This window comes from Motacilla alba, chromosome 10 (genome assembly GCF_015832195.1).
Source record: "Motacilla alba alba isolate MOTALB_02 chromosome 10, Motacilla_alba_V1.0_pri, whole genome shotgun sequence".
In the NCBI taxonomy this organism is placed as follows: Eukaryota; Metazoa; Chordata; class Aves; order Passeriformes; family Motacillidae; genus Motacilla; species Motacilla alba.
Genome location: NC_052025.1, coordinates 7,091,971 through 7,109,712, shown reverse-complemented (window position 1 = coordinate 7,109,712; position 17,742 = coordinate 7,091,971). Strand labels below are relative to the sequence as shown.

The following is a 17,742-nucleotide window of genomic DNA, read 5'->3' as shown; positions in this document are numbered from 1 at the left end:
GTATAGTTTAATGCATCCAAATCTGTATCTGAGTTACACAGAATAAAACAGTTTCCTATTTCAGACATTCTTTATAAAGGCTCTACATTTAAATACAATTTTCATTTTCTCTCCGGATGCTTTTCCCTTCTGCTTTAATAGCTTTGTAATTCTGTTGACTTTTCATTCTAATACCATTAGTCACATATCCAGCATTTGTTTACAGGCTCTTCCTTTTAGATCTTGCAGTTCTCCAGTTCTTCTCTTGACTGGTCTTCTTATGTATTCTGTCCATGAGATCAGTTTAATGCCTTTGACTCTTTCATCTCACTTTCCATCTTAGGGAAGCAAAGTTTACTATTTACACAGCCCATTAAGTACCGTGACAATTGTTTGGTATTTGGAGAATCTGTAAGGAGCAGAAATGAGAAATAAAGAGATCTTCATCAATGGGATGGACAAGAAGAATTGAATTTTCTGGGAGATGCAGCAAGATAAAGTGACAATCTGAAGATTGAGGCAGTTTGACAAATGACCTCAAGTTTTCTGAAGGAGAGAAAAGCATAGAGGTGGTGACAGCAGTAGGAGAGAAACAAGAATGAGAGATCTTAAAAAGAAATCAGTAACCATATTAATCCTGAGTCAGTGGATAAATTCAGGATGATTCACATTCCATGTTGGACCTTACGTGCTGATTCAGATCATTGGAAATTGCAGTGGGTATGTGAAATGCAACCTGCACACCCAGCACCACTGGCAGGGAACTCCATGGATCGTGCCAGGATGGGGAGAGATTCGGTGCCCTTTCTCTGCCCGGCAGGGAAGTGCCAGGGTTTGAGGTGGGGTGGCTGAAGGGCTGAGTGCACATCATGCCCCTCAGCTGCTGGCACACCAGATAAATTACAAACTGGAGCTTGGGCCTTGTAGCTTTTCTCTTCCCAGTTTTGGAATAGTCAGATGTCTCCCGGCTGGGGAAGGGAAAGCAGGAACAATGGATACAGTGGGTTGGGGGAGGTAAGAGAGAATGCAGTGGTAGGAAGAAGGGTGACTGTGTGGCCCAGGGTTGCTAAAAGTCACATTATTACTGTTAGCAGAACTGTTTTGAAAGGAATGAGTGGATCATTAATGTAACTGATATTTCTAAGTAGGTTGCCAGTTTCATTTGAGTGCTTAATGTAGACAGGAAGGTTATAGAAATGCAGGTAGAAATGTGGAGTCTTAACAATAGATTTAAGTCAAGTCAAGAATTAAGTGCTAGGGAAAGTCCATCTGGACATTTCTGGAGAAGGTTGGCAGAGAGAGCCTGAAGGATGTACCTGAATGGTGCTTGTAGAAAATTATGAAGAAATCTGAGAGGGTAGTTGTGCAAAAGCCAGGTTTGGGACCAAGTTGCTGAGTTCAGTGAGCAGCAGCCGTGAGGTCTGCAGACACAGCAAGGATGATGTGGATTATAGACCATGAGCATTGACCAAAGAAAACACAGGAACATCTTGATGATAATTTTATCTTGGAGTCAGTCCAGAAATTACTTGGATACAAGAGTCAGTCCATGGAATTTGAGAGTCTTTGGCTTGCACTGATTTGTTTCTGACCATTCTGACCAGACTGTTCTGGCCACCACTCATGCCTGGAGTATTGTGTTTGACCCATCTTGCCTCTCCTCTTCTCCTCCTTATCTTGTATTCAACTCAAAGTCAAAATCTATTGCTCTGACACCTGCTAGATGTTCTCTTGCTTTATGCAGCTTCTAAAAACAAATTCTCAAGATGTGGATTTGTGGGTTTTGGGGTTTTTAAAATTTAATACAATAACATATTAATATAATCTCTTAGAGTTATTCCTGTTTTTCCTGGTTTCCTGTGACATACCCTCTCAAGGATTAATCAAATCTTTTTTTTTTTTTGTTGCTGGTGTTAATGGCATAAGATGATGTGTACTCAAGTCCTTATTAAGTAAATAAACTTATTTTTATAGTAAATTACTGTGCTGGGATGTGTCATCTTTGTCAGGATACGCATTTCAGCCCTTGGCCTGCAGTAGCTGCTGAGGCAGCTGTTTGGCCATGTGTCTGGGGGTGCAGAATTCCTGCTCCATTCTGAGCCTGCTTTCCCTCTGCAGTGGCCTCACAGGGTGGTTTGCTGTGTCCAGGGAGCAAGACTGCAGGACATTTTTCCTGCAGTCTTTTCTGCAAGACTTTTCAAAAAAAATTTTCTTTTTTTTTTTGAGGTGCTGAAACAGCCTCTCATTTTAGCACCTCAAATGCAGCCTCACTGCTGCATTTATTTCTCCTGAAATGCATTTGGGATGTGTGGCTGTGTCTATGTTCCTAATGTTTAAAGACCCACCAAAAGGTTTTATACAGGTTACACAATTCACAGCCTGATCATACTGTAACCTGCTTGGTCTAACCACACCATTCTGTTTGACTGCTAGACTGAGACACAGAGCTTGTGATGATATTCTGCATATTCTCTGCAGAAAAAGAAAAAAGAAAAAAAGAAAAAAGCAGATTTTAAAAATCTGTTGTAACTCTGGGACAAGGGCATGGTTTTAATGGCTTCTGACTGGTACTATATAAACATGTTACGAGAGCCTGGAGGTACTTTTGTGTATGCTTCCGTCTGCTGCTCCCTAGAGCATCCTCACCAAAATACAAAACGTCTCTTTGGAGTTCAGTTCTGTGTTTGGGAAGGGGAGGAAGCTGTTTGTCAAAGTCTTCCTTTTTGTATTCTCTGTTAGATTTTAAGGTGTCGATGCTCATCTTCGCCTTCAGAGTATTCTAATTAAAATAACTCAAAAACATCCATAGGGAGCTGTCTTTCTGTAGCCAGTATGAAAAATAAGCAGAACATTAATTTTAACTAACACAAAATCTATTTGTACATGATACTGGTGAACATAATCGTTACTGTCAGTTTATTTCATGGCTTAGGATCTTTCAGTCATAGAATGAACATAAGGTAAATGCCTGTGAAACACAACAGTTGTCTTGCTTTTGGATGACAGATAGTTAGATCACTTATTTGGAAACAGAAATATTTTGTGTTTGATGTAAAAACCAGCCTAGGCAGCTGATGGAGTTGATTATTTTCAATACCAAGCAAGAATGGCTGTGTACCAGTCTGATCACACAGCTGTGCTTGGCTTTGGGCTTCTTTGTGTGGCACTGATTATTGGTGTTAGTAATATTTCCTTATATGCATAGTAGGAGAATATTAATAGAAAAGATCCACTTGAAAGTCCTAAGAGAACAGTTTGTCTTTTCTAAAGTGGAGTTTATTGGCAGGACTGAAGCTATTGAACCAGGGAAGATATAACTGACTTAATTCAGTCTTACAATTAAACAAAGTTGTGGTTAAATATGAAGACTGAGGTATGTTCTAAGATTCTCTGAAAATGCTACAAGCTTTGTGTTTCTGTGAGCTGAAAACTGAAATGATAATTGCTTTAGATTACATGGGTAGTTTTTACATGGACTTTAAAAGAGGAGAAAATGGAAAGATCTGTTTTTGAGAAAGATGGATGATGATAGCACTCCTGTATTCTGTAACTGTTCAGCTGAAAACAATATGGCGTTCATGTTTTAGCTTTTCCAACTAACAGCTGATCATTGTGTCAGTGACATGTGATACCTGAAAGTCATGGAGACTAAATTAAAGTTTAGTTGATGTTACAGCTTTTCATTTTTCAGTTCAATATGTGTATTTTTCGGCTTCTTCCTTTTTTTTTTTTTTTTACACAGTTCTGTATGGTTTTGTTTAAATATTTTAGAATTTCTAGCAGTAAATTTTTGGGAGAGTATCATTTTCATTATTGTGCCTTAAGTATTTTATCTTTCTCCTTTAGCAGGATGGGAATATTTATATGAATCATTGTTTCCGGATATGCTGAAAAGTTTTAGGCTGGTGAAGGGATGTTAGTGTTTGCTCACAGCTTTGATTTTAATATACAGAGTTAAAAAGTGACTGGTGAGAATGCATGGAAAATTTAACCAAAGTATTCAGAAATGGTCATTCTTGCAATGACTGTTCCTTGATTTCAGTTTAGCTGTTCTGCAAAATGAATTCACTTTAGTAAAAGTCCACTAAATTTGGTAGCTAAGCCAGGGATTAAAGCAGTTTTTGAATACTTACAGGTATTCAGTTGTTTCTGAACAATAATATTAAATATGTTTTCTTCCTGTGATACCTAGATAATTTTCTTTCTTTTCCCATCCCCATCAGACTAAACATCTTTGTTTTTCTTCATAGATTGAAATGCTAAGGAAGAAAGTAAAAGAAAAGGAATTATTTATAATACAGCTTTTAGACAAAATCTCTTTCTTAGAATGTGAGGTAAGGCATTACATTTTAAGTTTACATTATTGTGATTATTTTTTGAAACCAAATTAAATTTGAACCAATGTCATCCAGTGCTATCTGGATGTATAATTACTAAATGTATTTGCTGTTCTTCAAATGGAAATTAAACTTATGACACCAGTCATACAGTCTAGAGTGTATGTAATAAAGTCTCAATATTCACTCAAAGTTTCTTAATTTACAATTTTCTAATGGTTTTATAATGACTTAGACCAGAAGCTTCTGAATAAGACTGTTGGTTTAATTCTTTCCAGAATTAAGGCTTCCTTTATTTTATCAATACATACTTTTACACTGTTTCTTGTAGGGAGAGGGCAATGTGCAATTTTATTTCCTTGTTTAATTACCGTAAATGAAATAAACTTGTGATGAAAATTACTGTTTCCCAGAATAAAGAGTTGCAAGATAAACTGGACTACTTAATGGAAAACCAACAAAAGACCAATATAGAAACCAGAGATACTGGTGTAGAATGTGATCTTCCATACAGGTATTTACTTTTTCTGCTTGTTTGTAGGAAAATTCCCCATTATTTCCCTTATCAGTGCTGTATTAGTGAACCACTTTGCTAATGAACTGTTTGAGTTTTAAAAGAGCACTTCACTCCTAGGTTCAGTTCACATCAGTGATTTATGGTTTAGGATTTTTTTTTTCTTAAAGATGCAAACATACTGCAAACTCGTGGGGAGTAGTTATTGCCAATGGTGCAATTTAAGTCGAGAAGTCAGAGAGGGGACTGAGGGGTGGCAAGTTCTGGTGCAGAGCGGCTGCTGGCAGTGCTGCAGACACGGGACAGCTGTGCCCAAGGCTGCTCAGCACTGGCTTCACATCTGTGCCCTGAGGTGTGACCGGGACCACTGGAGAGCAGGGAACACCCACAGGGCAGGGCTGCAGCAGTTCTGGAGATCTCCTGGCCCGGGCTGCACGATTGCCCCGTAAACACTGCCTTGACATCGCCAGGGCTGCACCAGAACGCTGGGGCTGCTCTGTGGTGCCAGGGGCTCTGCAGCCTGGCTTTGGAAAGCTCGGCTGTGGTGCCAGGGGCTCTGCAGCCTGGCTTTGGAAAGCTCGGCTGTGGTGCCAGGGGCTCTGCAGCCTGGCTTTGGAAAGCTCGGCTGTGGTGCCTCCTCTTCTCTCCTGCTTTCTCTGCCCTGAGCCTGCAGCAGGGCTCTGCACTTGCACTTCAGTATTCCCCGCAAGGCCCCACAGGGAAGGGCAAAACAGGAAAGAAACTAGTAAAATAAGGAGGACCACTTCACGTTACTTTTATTACCAATAAGTAAACTTGTTCATTGTAACTGCTCTGCAAATTGAATTGTTTAGTTTGAAGGAATGTAAATTAGCATATGAAATCAGCAAGCAAACTAAAATTTCCTTCATAATTTAACAATACACTAATTTTGGAGTTCAGCCTAGAGCATATTTTAATGGCATGTGTTTTGGAACCTTAAATACACTGTTTTTTCACTCAGATTGTCAACAGAAACCTATCTTTGTTGCCCTCTCTCAGGCCCCTCCGTTTGTAAGCACAGCCCCTACTATCTGATATTTTTCCTCTTTTTGAGATTTATCTCTTTCAAGGAATGCACCTCTGTGCAGTTTAGATTTCATGGAATTACTCTTAATGATTAATTGAGTTCTTAAATGCAATACCGCTATCTTTTTTTGTTGTAGGACTCTTAATCCTAATAACTTTGTTGCTGGGCATTCCACTGTGAGCACCAGCAAATGCTGGCCTGTAAACATGTCAGTATCTGCCACGGTTTTTATCAAATACTCTTTGTAGCATTATAGAAAAGAAATATAGAACATACCAAATGCACTGATAAGTTTAATTTTAGCCTGTCAATATCAACACAAGGGTGCAAGTTCATTGCCATGGCATTACAGGCCCAGCTGTGTGATACTCTGACCTTAACACTGTAAGCTTTCTCTTGTCTCCTGAGCAGCACAAGCTCTGAGAACAGACCTCCTGAAAGTCCGAGGCCGGTGAGGACGTACACCCCATTCAAGAGAGTGCTGGAGTTCAGCACAAGGAGCAGCACATCCTGAGAACTCAACTCAGCCAGCTTTTGAAACACAAGCAGATCTCTGAGACTTTGCAGCTTGGTTAGCTAAGTTTTTATCAGTTTAGAGGAGAGCAGCAGCATGGAGTCTTGCTAAATTTATCCTGAAAGCAGCTCTTGAGTAACTTTATACCTGAAGTTACTACTGATGTTAACTGTGAGGGAATAGGGAAGCAGCAGGCTGAGTGAAGCAGCAGTCAGGCAATACTGCTCCTTTAGAAGCTGTCTAGTGCAATGTGTCATTTCAAATGCCTGTAAGGACTTGTATAGCTGTACAGTTTTGTTTTTTTTCCCCTTCAATTGTGTTGTAATTCTGTTTGAGTAATGAGGCTCTAATGTATTCTGTTGTCAGTACTACTGGAGCAGTACCTGAAGCTGTGCTGGCAGAGGGAATTTGTGTGGAAGCTCCAAACTGAAGGTGGCTCACACCTGTCCCAGAAACCTGGGGCAGCTGAGGGCTCTCTTCACCTGGGAGCAGCTCTTTTGTACCCAGCACTCTGTCTGGGAGGGAGAGATGAACTGGCTGTTTAAAACAATTCCCTCAACACACAGCAGATGAATATTGTGTTTGTGGCTCAAAACAGTAAGGGATAGAGCAGATTATAATGGAATTTGCTTTGTCGGACTGAGGCACTGGTTTGCACTTCCTCAGTCATGGCACAGAGTGACCATGGGTGACACATTCAGTAGCAATTGTGTAGGAAAATCCCTGACACTTTATTTATTTACTTTTCCATTCAAGGAAGGAAGGAGTCTTCATTAAACAAAAGTTTGCCTACTGCAACCTGCAGCAGTCCTTGCAATTCCAACAGCAGTAGCAATCCTGAATCAGGATGTGGGGTTTTGAGTACTACTTTTTTTTTTATCCAAACCACTTAAAATCTTATCTTTGGCTTCAAAGTAGCAGCAGGAGTGACTGTATCTAGTACTGAACTAATTTAAATATATATATAGGGTATTACTTACATCTTGTTTTGATCTTCCACTCTTAGCAAGTTTAAAATGAAGTAGGAATATCTTATTTTAATTCTGTTAACATGAATGAAGGACCTTTTTTTTACTAATTACAGTACCTGCAACAGAAAACAAACAACTTAGGTTCTGTATGATCAATATTGTTCTTGCATGCAGTGTCAATCCCAGAAGGTGCTCACCTTGCCACAGAGCTTCACAAAGGGATTGCTTTTATCTCCAGCCTAATGCAATTCAGTCCTGTCTAGTCAAATCAAGTACACTTACTAAAGTTGTATTTAAAATAAAAATGTTGAACACACAAGAAGATGAATAATAACTCTGATTTCAGGGATAAGCTTTGTACCTGTGAAATCTTATCTCCATCTAGTGGCTGATAACAGCAAGTATTTGGACAGTATCTGTTTTTGAAGAGAAAGACACTAAAAACTGATCCCGAAAGACACTAAAAACTGATCCCAACAGGTATATTAATGTCCATTAGGGATACAACTTACAGGTCTTACAGAATGTTTTTTAGCATTTCTGTGCCCAAACAGTCCCTCTGTAATTCAGGACTTGAATTCTGGACCATGGTTTGTGAAAATTACTTTCAAACTTAAGATGAATGGATGAAGGTGGTATTTTTAGCTAAAAGGAAATGCATGTTACTGTAAAAGACACTAACTGACAAGTTTAAAAAAGTGAAAATCCTTTACCCCTCTGATTTTGGCCAGAAGTCAGAAAACAACTGATGACTGTGAGGTGCTCAATGGATGGTAGTAGAGAGCAGGGTAAGTATCAAAATGCTGTTTTGACACAGACTCAAAGGAAGTTCATTCTCCTTTTAATGTACTCCTGAGGATCTCCTGAAAATGCTGCAAGCTATTTTTAACTCTGAGACTTGCAACATTCTGCTCAAGACTTTACAAGGAATGCAGCAAGGCCTTAAGTTTTTACTGTAAAGATGTTATGTGTAAATTTTGTCTTGACTGTTTGATGAAATACAGTATTTTTTTCTAAACCAAATAAGGACTAAAGTCAAAGCTGTATTTTAAGAGCATTTTGACATGCAGTGAGCTGGATGACTATCACTTGATTGGACTACTGTAAATTTGGTAGCTGTGAAGAACAGGAGAGGAACTGTATTTATGTCATTGTGTTACATGAAAATGTAGAGCTTTCCAGTCAAATGAGCAGTAATGTAAATCAGCATAGATAATAACAAACCTGACTGAAAAGACTGTAACACTTCTGTATAAATTTTCTCAATTTGAGACTGAGGTAATTAGTACTATCACATTAGAAACTAGTAAAATTTCTGTAAACAGCAATAAAAGCCATTATGGAAGGTCCCAGAAAGTACACTAAATGTAAGTCAATTGTATGACTACATTTGTACTATGATAAGTATTCTTTTGTGATTTATTCCGGACACTCTGGAAAGTATTTTGGGATACACTTTTCATATATGCTGTACAAATAATGTATTACATTGTATGCTTTTAATACATCCAGTATGTAGGACATGAAAAGGATAAATTGCAATAAACACTATATTTAAACTTGTTGTTCTGTTGTGTCAACAGTCTATTAGAAATAAACCTACCTTAAAACATTGCAGACTCTTACTGTTCACAACCTTGTTTGTTCTAAACATGTGGGAATGCAGAGCGGCTCCTGCGGAGCCTCAATGTTCTCCTCGGTGTTTCCTTTGGCACACAGGCTCTTGAGAACAGGAAGGCACTCCCTGGCTAAAGACTCTCAAAGCCAAGTCACAAAAGTAGATGAACTCTTTAATGAAATAAAAAACTATTGACTTGCACAGGATAAACAAAAACTGGGCAGCACAGCTCTTGGAAAAAAGCCCTGCAGCTTCAGATCATCCAGATAACATCTGAATCCATCTGGGATGATGCTCTCCAGGCTTCAGCAGGAAGAGACTTGGGATGGTTGTGGCACATCTTTATTTACAGTTTATATCCACTTACTGATAATAGAGATTTATTTTTAAGACTATAAAAATAAAGCAATCTACATGTCAGCTAAAGAAGAGGTTGTGCAAACACGATAATCGCAGTGTCACAGGTTTGTAATGCTCACAGGAAGAATGTCAAGTTTTTAACTCCAATAATGCTTTCCTATTTATGCGTATTCAGCTCAGACTGCCAACAAGCCCTGATAAAATCTTGTTGAGATGGGCAGTGCTTGGTGCTGAACCTGCAGCGTGGGATTCTGGGAGCTGGATATGGATGCTTTTCAGAGAGGTTTAAATATTTGACATCTGAAAATTTCTGCATATGGACAGATGAGAAGTAAGTTCACTGTGCATGAAGTCTGTAATTCTGCACAGGAAATCCCTGCTCCTCAGAATGGAGATGTACACGCTGAGAGTTTTATTCCACTTACATTTTGCTTCGTTCTTGTTCAGCCCCTGGGGCTATTTGCATGTGTAAAAGAAGAAAAGTGTATGAGAGTCCTGAGTTAAGGCCCTTCCAGCCCTGCCTCAAGCACAACATGTAAGGAGCACAAGAAAAGAAGGACACAGGAGCCATTTACAACTCAAGGTATGTGAATATTTTCAAAATAAAAAGGGACTTATTGATTTTAAGAGAAAATACACAGAAGTGAGTATCTGTGAGGTTACAATATTCTGTAAAGGCATGTGGTATGTAGACAATGCAGTGATGTGATGGTTGCTTCCCAGTACAGATAGGTATAAATACATATAGATTTGCTTTTGAAGAGTTTGGGACTTGTTTTTTTGAGAAACAGGGTTAAAGGGAGGAGTTGGTATTCTTTTAAGGAAAATAAAATTAATTATTACAAAGCTGCATCATGCTGATAAGAAATCAGGTTTTTCCTAAATGAAATAAAAAAATATTCAGTTAAATTCCAAATACTCATACCATTTTTCTTGTTGTTTTGGGGGTGATTTACATTGTATGTGTAGCTTGTTTCCACTCCTCCTCAAAATTCCTGAGCAGAGAAATGATAATGGTAGTTCCTGCCGCCCCCGCCCAGAAAAAATCCCTACAATCTAAAGTTTATTTTGCTCCTTTTTCTAATGAAAAGAAGTAACATTTTATAAAATTGAATAATACTACTAAATTACTAAATCTATATTTCCTTCTTCAAGTTTGTACTGAAGTTGATACTGTCTCAGTTGCATGGTGTCTGGACACTGCCCACCGGTTCACAACCAATATATTTGTTCCAGCACCTTCCAAATTTCAGCTACTTGTTCATCATTCTGGAACTGTGGGTTACCTGTAAACAGACAATGTTATTCCAAAATTTAACACTCCCAAACTGTAAAGATGAACAACATTCCTTCCCAGTGAACTTAGACAAATACAGACTCAGTGATTCCCAGAAGCCATGTTATTAACACTTTATTCTCTTCATTTTTTTGCTCCATTTTTTTCTGCGTTTATGCAGTTTAGCACATCAATGGAACTCTCTGTAAATACTGGCATTGCTTTTCTGTACATGTCATAAAGCAGCTGAACATTTTGTGGGAGGAGTGCTCTAATGAGATTGTTCCTTCTACGTTCTCATTTCCCTGCTGCAGGAGCAGTTTCCGTGCCGTGTTCCCCACTCTCTGCAGGATCGTGTGTTCCTTCTTGCAGGATGCAGAAATGTGACATTGGTGCGTGACTTAAACCTGCCTAACAGAGGCAGCAATTCAAAGAACTTGCGTCCTGCAAGGGCGGGGGATCGCCCGCTGAGAAAAACTCGGTGATTTCCCTCAATCTTAGGCAAAACTCCCCCAAGGGATTTTCCGCAGATGATCCAGGTAGTGCGTAACAGACAAAAGATGTCGAAAAACTTAGACAGAACACCAGACTGGTCTCTGGGGAGGGGGAAAAGTCAGAGTCTGCTGCAGTGCTGACCCAAAAAATTGCTAAAAGGCGTCAAAGTGCTCTCAAACTCAGACCCACGGCCTTTCAGCGCTGCTCCGCACGTGTCCCACGTCCGTACGGGGCACAGACCGCAGCTTTCGCAGCTGTGGATGCGATTCTCGCAGGATGAGGGCGGTGCCGCAGCCCAGCGCTCCCTCACGCCGTGCGCCTGCCGAGCGGCTCGGCCCCGCCGCCGCGCCGTCACTTCCGGCAAGATGGCGGCCCGCGGGGCTGTGCTGGGCGCCCATGGCGGCGGCTCCGGGGCTGCGCGGGCGGGCGCTGCCCGAGCTCCGCGACATGCTGAGGCGGCAGGAGCGGCTGCTGGCCGACCGGTGAGGGCAGCCGGAGCGCGGGCGCCGGGCAGCGGGCCGGGCTTCCCGCCGACTTCGCCCGTCCCCTTGCAGGCGGCAGAGGACGAACCGCCCGCTCCCGTTCGGCGCCTGCGGGGGCCGGGGAGGGCGCGGGCAGCCCCGGGATCCAGCGGCTGGGGATGCGCGCAGCGCTCAGGCTGTGCGTGTCCTTGTGGCTCTGCTGCCCGCGGGCACAGGGATGGACACCTTTCCCGTGAGGAGAGGCTGGGAGAATGGGGATTGTTCAGCCGGAAAAGGGAAGGCTTTGGGGTAACCTAACTGCGGCCTTCCAGAACCTGAGGGGAGCTTACAGGAACGATGGGGCAAAACTATTTGCAGGAGTATGTCGTGACGGACGAGGGAGGGAACGGGTTCAAATGAAAGAGAGTAGGTTTAGATTAGATACAGAAGGAAGAAATGATGCCCTGTGAGGGTGGGGAGGCACTGCAACTGAAGCTGTGGCTGCCCGATCCCTGCAAGCGTTCAGGGTTGCGTGGGGCTCTGAGCAGCCTGGCCTGGTGGAAAGTGTCCCTGCCTGTGACAGGGGGTGGAACGAGCTGATTTCTAAGGTCCCTTCCCACCCAAACCATTTCATGGCTCGTATGTTTCACTGACAACGTGTAGGTAGTGCTGTGCTACAAGTGCTTTGCATCTTGCTGTGTTTCAGAAGTTTAGTAGTAAATAGGAAGCTGATGTTGCAATGTGAAACCTGCCCCATTAGCTATTCTAGTAAAACTTCTGTATCTCAGGTTGAAGTAGGATTGTTTATAATATTTTTTGTTTCTTTCTTTGTTTTAGGAAGTTTATTGCTAGGCTTCCAGATAAGGGTAAGAAGATCTCTGATTTTGCTGAAAAGCTGAAGCTTGCCATTTTCCAAGAGGAAGAAGTAGCCAGGACAGCTGAGCTGTTATCTGCTGTCAGGTTGGAGTTTCAGGCGAAACAGGAGGAGATTAATACAAGCAAACAGGAAGTTGTCCTAACTGAGGACACAGTGAACAGTGCAGATTCCTCAGTCATTAATGAAAACTCTAACATTAAGGACATTTCTGACATTTCTGCTGAAAGGCAGGAGGTAGAATGTATTGAAGAAGATGCCACAAATACAGCTTTGGAAAATCAAAGGACTCAGAGGAAAAATAATAAAGTAAAGACTGTTACAAAGGGTCAGAATAGTTTTTGTGAAGATGTCTCTGAGTCAGCCACAAGCAATCACCTGAACAATGATCAGCAAGTCTCCCAGAGCAATACTGAGGATGGGACAGAAAGTACAGCTTCTTTGGACAATAGTAAAGAAGCCTTGGTTGATGCCTTCCAAAGAGTTACAATTGCAGATCGGGAAAACAGTGAAAAAATATTGGAAAAACAGCAGGATGTGGCAAAGCATAAGGGCAATGTATTTGGAAGCCAGCATCCCAAGACACCACATTATATTGAAGTTCTAGAGGCCAGAGCCAAGAATCCAGTCATAAAAAAACCCAAATTTAAAACAAATGCGTGAGTATTGAAAACCCTTTTGTATGTACATAAAAGGGAAATGGTACAGAACAAGCATGATGGCTTTGTTTTCTAGTGATGATTAAAAGAGATTTAAAGTCTCATGACACACAGGGTTCATATATTGGCTCTGTAGCTTTAAATGCCACAGAATCTCAGTGCTGAGCAGTGGTTTCATTCTACCCATCTGAAATTGTCATGAGTCTTCATAGAATTTCATAGCTTAAGTGCAAAACTACTGAACAATTGGTAAAACTTTCGGATAAGTTTTGGCACATGTAGAACTTTAATAGCTGGAAGTGTTTTGCTTTTTCTGCACTTTTAGGAAAATTACAGTTTACGTTGTCTGTTCTGGTAGCAGTAACAGTTTGTACCTTGTGTGACTCCCACAGCATTGCTACTTCAGTTTGCTAATAAATCAGCAAACCAGTTTGGTTCATTGTCAGGAGAAACTTTTGATACTGTCTCTCTGCAGAGAAATAGTTCTGTTTTCTCTGAGTGTTGTTTATTATTTGTCTGTGTTTTCATAGCACTTCAGATTTATTTTCAACTCCTACATGTTAAAAGTAAGTTTTGAAACTGGAGTTGTTCAACCCTGTGATGCAAATTTGGATCACAACATAGGTGTTTTATGTGTTCCAGACTATCAGGAGAGCAGAGTGGATCATCTCATGGTTCCTCATCCAGTCGATCACCCGGGGGATTTGGCTCTCCAGTTCCTCCAGAAGAGAGAAGACTCAGAGACAAGAAACATTTGGATGACATCACAGCAGCTCGGCTGCCACCACTTCACCACTCCCCTGCCAAGCTGTTATCCATAGAGGAATCCATAGCAATTCAGATACAGCAAAAAGAAGCTTATGAGGTATGAATTTACAATCTGATCTGAAAATTATACAACCAGGATCACTCCCAAAACAGAAAAGATAAAGGGATCTTTTCATAAAGGTGAATTGAGATGGGCAGACTTTGAGGAAAGGCACTTTGTCTTGTATTTGATTCTTTTAATGATATAATTAAAGAAGCTATTATTGCTCTCTGAAAGTGTTAGTCCTACATTAGTGTGAAAAGAAACCTGAAATTTCTTTGCGAGTTGCTAAAACTTTTAATTAAGCCCATTTTGGAATTACTGATATGATGATGATGATGCCAAGTTTATATTTTAGTATATTAGTTTATTCATGAGAATGACAAATGAACACTCTTTCTAACCTGTGTTCTTTTTTTTCTGATGTAGGAAATGCAAGCCAAGCTTGCAGCACAGAAGCTTGCAGAGAGACTGAATATAAAAATGCTCAGGTTTGAACCAGAGGGGGAGGCCTCAATGCAGTACAGAGAAGTGAGAGATGAAGATTATTTTTCAGCAGAAGACTGAATGCATGGCAGGGTGTCTGTGGATGAGCTGTGTAACTGATCTTTATGCAGTACTTCTTAAAACCCAAACCTGAATATTGAGAATGCTTCATCTAGTCAGCTTTTTCTTAAAATTTTCACATGACAGCTCCAGGAAAGGTTCAGTGTGGACATCACAAATACACATATCACAGTTATTTATCAGTCTTCTTTGGGGACTGTTTTTTGAGCACTTGGGGCAGTTAATTCTTGTGGAATGCCTCACAGTTCTCAGCTTTAGCAAAGTAAGCTCTCTAATACAGCTTTGCAGGCTAGGATGGGTCAGCTATAAGAAAAAGTTTCTTCTGTGCAGAAATGTGATTGCAAAGGCTTTGGCTCAAAACATGTCCATAAAAAAAGCTGAGGTGCCTGTGAACTGCTGACATGTATGAAAGCTCTTGTCTTGAATAAATGTGAGCTACTTCTTTTACCTATTTAATATTAGCTTTCATGGTATGGTGCAAATACCTGCCCAGAGAGTTACAATAAATACCTGATCTTTAGGCTGTAAGGGAACTTCTTATCACATGAGAACTTGTTTCTCTGCCTGCACCTTAAAATAATACTTGCTGCCCTTACTTTGTAAATAACTAAGAATTCAAAGTTATTTTGTAACTCAAATTCTGTTTGGGCTTTAAGGGACTCAGCTGTTTGGTTTTTGGTTATTATGGCAAAGCACATCAAGAGATCAAGTTCATCTGAAGACTTTACTATTTTTATTAAAGATTTTTATGTTTTTCTGTATTTTTGTACACTGCTTTCCTACTTTGGATGTATTATTTTTTCATAGTCCAATACTGTAAATTAAGAGATCCACTTTCTGGTTTTCTTGGTGGAAGTGTTGTGTGTATTTTTAAGTTTTGGCTGTTATTTGAAGATAAAAAAGAAACCTTCCTTACATGACCATGAATAATACGAATTTTGAAAGATGAGGAACACGCCTGACAAGTATCTCACAATGGTATTTTCACCATTGGACTAGGATTTTCTGAGCCCAGTTTGAGTTCAGTTCCTTAAAACAAACCTCAGAGATTCCTTGTATAGCCTGGCAACACCTGTTTTCCATCGTGTTGCCACAGCTGTGTGTGCAGGGCTGTCCCTGGATGTTCCTGCAGGAATGATGTCTTTGGAAACCAAGGCTGCTCCAGCTGCAAGTCATTTAAAAAGCTGCATGGGATGAAAATGTGGGAGGAAGGTCTCAGCCACTTCTTGAGTGCAGGCAGCACTTCCCTAGCAGGCAGTAACTCTCTCCCAAGTGCTCCACAAGCCCTCCTGGGCAGTCCCTGTGGCACAGTCCATACCTGGCACTGCTGTTGGACAGGTGGAACTGTTGCTAAGCTACTTGTGATATTTTTTGACTAGTTTATCTCTTGCTCTTTCCTGAACCCTTTCCTCTAGCAGCCTTCTCATTGTTCATTGGCTTCTCATCATCTGCTCTTCCCTTTTTCTCATTAGGCTTACCTGCTGTCACTAAACCCAATCCATATTCTGCCTCCCTGCACCACCCATTCCCTTTCCAATGACGTGCTGCTGTGTGTGCCTGTGTTTGACTCCTGCCATGTGCCTTGCATCCTCCTGCCCCTGCTATCTTACCTTGCTTTCTGGAACTCCATCTAAATACCAGCTGTGCACCTGGCACCTCCTACGTGCCTCAGTCCCTTGAATACCTCACAGAGACCTCAATATCTTTGTAGTTTTGCCATGACTGCTCTCCTGAGGATTTTCTTATTTCCTGATTTGGTTTCAGACTCTGCACATGTTTGTCATTTCCAGGCCTTCCTCACCCTTTCTACCTTCTTTTCATACTTGGGTTTTTTCCCTCCTCTCTTGTCTGTGCTTCTTCATCATCCTCCCAGCTTCTCACCATCGCTTGCCTTTGTCAGCACAATTCGTTGGCTTGCTTTCAGCCATTCACATTGATCCCTCAGCATCCCTGTTGATGACCCAGTGGATCTCAGTTGTATCTATTTCTGTTCAGCACGTGGCTCTGACTCACAGACCAAAGGAGCCATCTCCTCTTGTGGGTGCAGCTCATCTCTCAGACCAATGCTTTCCATGCAGCCACCTGCTTGTCCAGCTGCATCTTGTCATCAGCCCTCCTATTGCAGTCTGTACTGCTCAAGGACAAGCAGCCTCAGAATTGTACTGGCTTTCCCTTTGCTGTTTCATGAAACACAAATCACCACTTCCATGCTGTTTGCATCTCTTCCCCTGGCTGGCATCCTTGCCCTTATCCTGTACTGACTGTGCTGTCACACCTCTGTGAGATGCTGTGTGTGTTTCTTCTCTCTGCTGGCTTTCTGTGCTGGAGGAATTCACACAAAGCTATGCAGTTAGGGACTTGTTTTCTAGAGTACTGAAATTTACCTCTGCCTAGGCTTCTGCTGAGCACACACTTCTGATAGCTAAACCAACTCTCTCTTTTTTTTTTTTTTTTTTTTTTTGTGCTATAACACATACTTTTGCTCTCTAAACTTTATAAATCAGAGATAGTTTTCTTGACCTTTATTTTGGTAGCATTCAACGTGTTGGGTTTTTGCCAAAATGATCCCTGAATGGGCAAACTTCCCCCTTAAGGGGAGGCAGGGTGGGGTGGAAATCACTGTGGTAACAGGTGAAGTTCATTAAACAATCAGCAGCTGTTCAGTGCAGTTTTGGGGAGCTCTTGGAGAGGAGAGTCTTGTGTGAATACCAAACCAAGCTAAAGGTATGAATTTTAAGTTATTATTTTAAAGTTTGCAAAACCTAGAAGCTTTTCTGGGGGCTGTTGCTTCTGAGCAGAGGTATGCACTTTGAATTAAGATTCTATGAATGATAAGAAAGCAAAATCAGGTTTAAAGAGCCCTATGTTGAGGATATGCAATCTTGAAGTCTGTGAAGGGTTAGAACAGAAGAGGATCATGAAAGGATTTGCTGGATAATGAAAGGATGAATTATTAAATGGTTTATCACATTGAAAAAAAATTCTGATTGAGTATGGTATTGCTGTTGTGTATTTCATTGTTTCCCAGTTCCAGATCATGTCAAAATGTATATTGAGAGCTGAGGAGCTTGTTCTCTGTTTTGAGAATGGACTGCTATATGGAATGGACTGGCTGTTAACACAGTAAAAATAAAGAATGGATGATATATTTTTGAAGTTGTTCATGTGAATAATGTTTTGTTTTGAACATGTGAAATTTAGAAGAGAATTGGAACTCTTGTGCTTCAGTGCTTTACAAGGAAAAGGAAACTTGCTATAAAG

The 17,742-nt window shown here is 40.9% G+C and overlaps 1 protein-coding gene across 2 annotated transcripts in view; it reads left to right on the top strand.

Moving 5' to 3' along the window:
• LOC119705005 (myocardial zonula adherens protein) overlaps positions 1–14,623 on the top strand; it is a 50,239-nt gene extending 35,616 nt beyond the window's left edge. Inside the window, exons 11-15 of one of the 2 annotated variants that reach the window (XM_038146890.1) lie at positions 4,230–4,313; positions 4,730–4,830; positions 12,411–13,106; positions 13,749–13,971; positions 14,344–14,623. In XM_038146890.1, coding sequence (XP_038002818.1) covers positions 4,230–4,313; positions 4,730–4,830; positions 12,411–13,106; positions 13,749–13,971; positions 14,344–14,481 — 1,242 coding nt within the window. In that variant the 3' untranslated portion in view covers positions 14,482–14,623. Of the gene's footprint in view, positions 1–4,229; positions 4,314–4,729; positions 4,831–6,289; positions 8,926–12,410; positions 13,107–13,748; positions 13,972–14,343 lie in introns of those variants that run through there. The other variant, XM_038146887.1, reaches the window with a different exon arrangement.
• Positions 14,624–17,742: the final 3,119 nt, after the last annotated feature.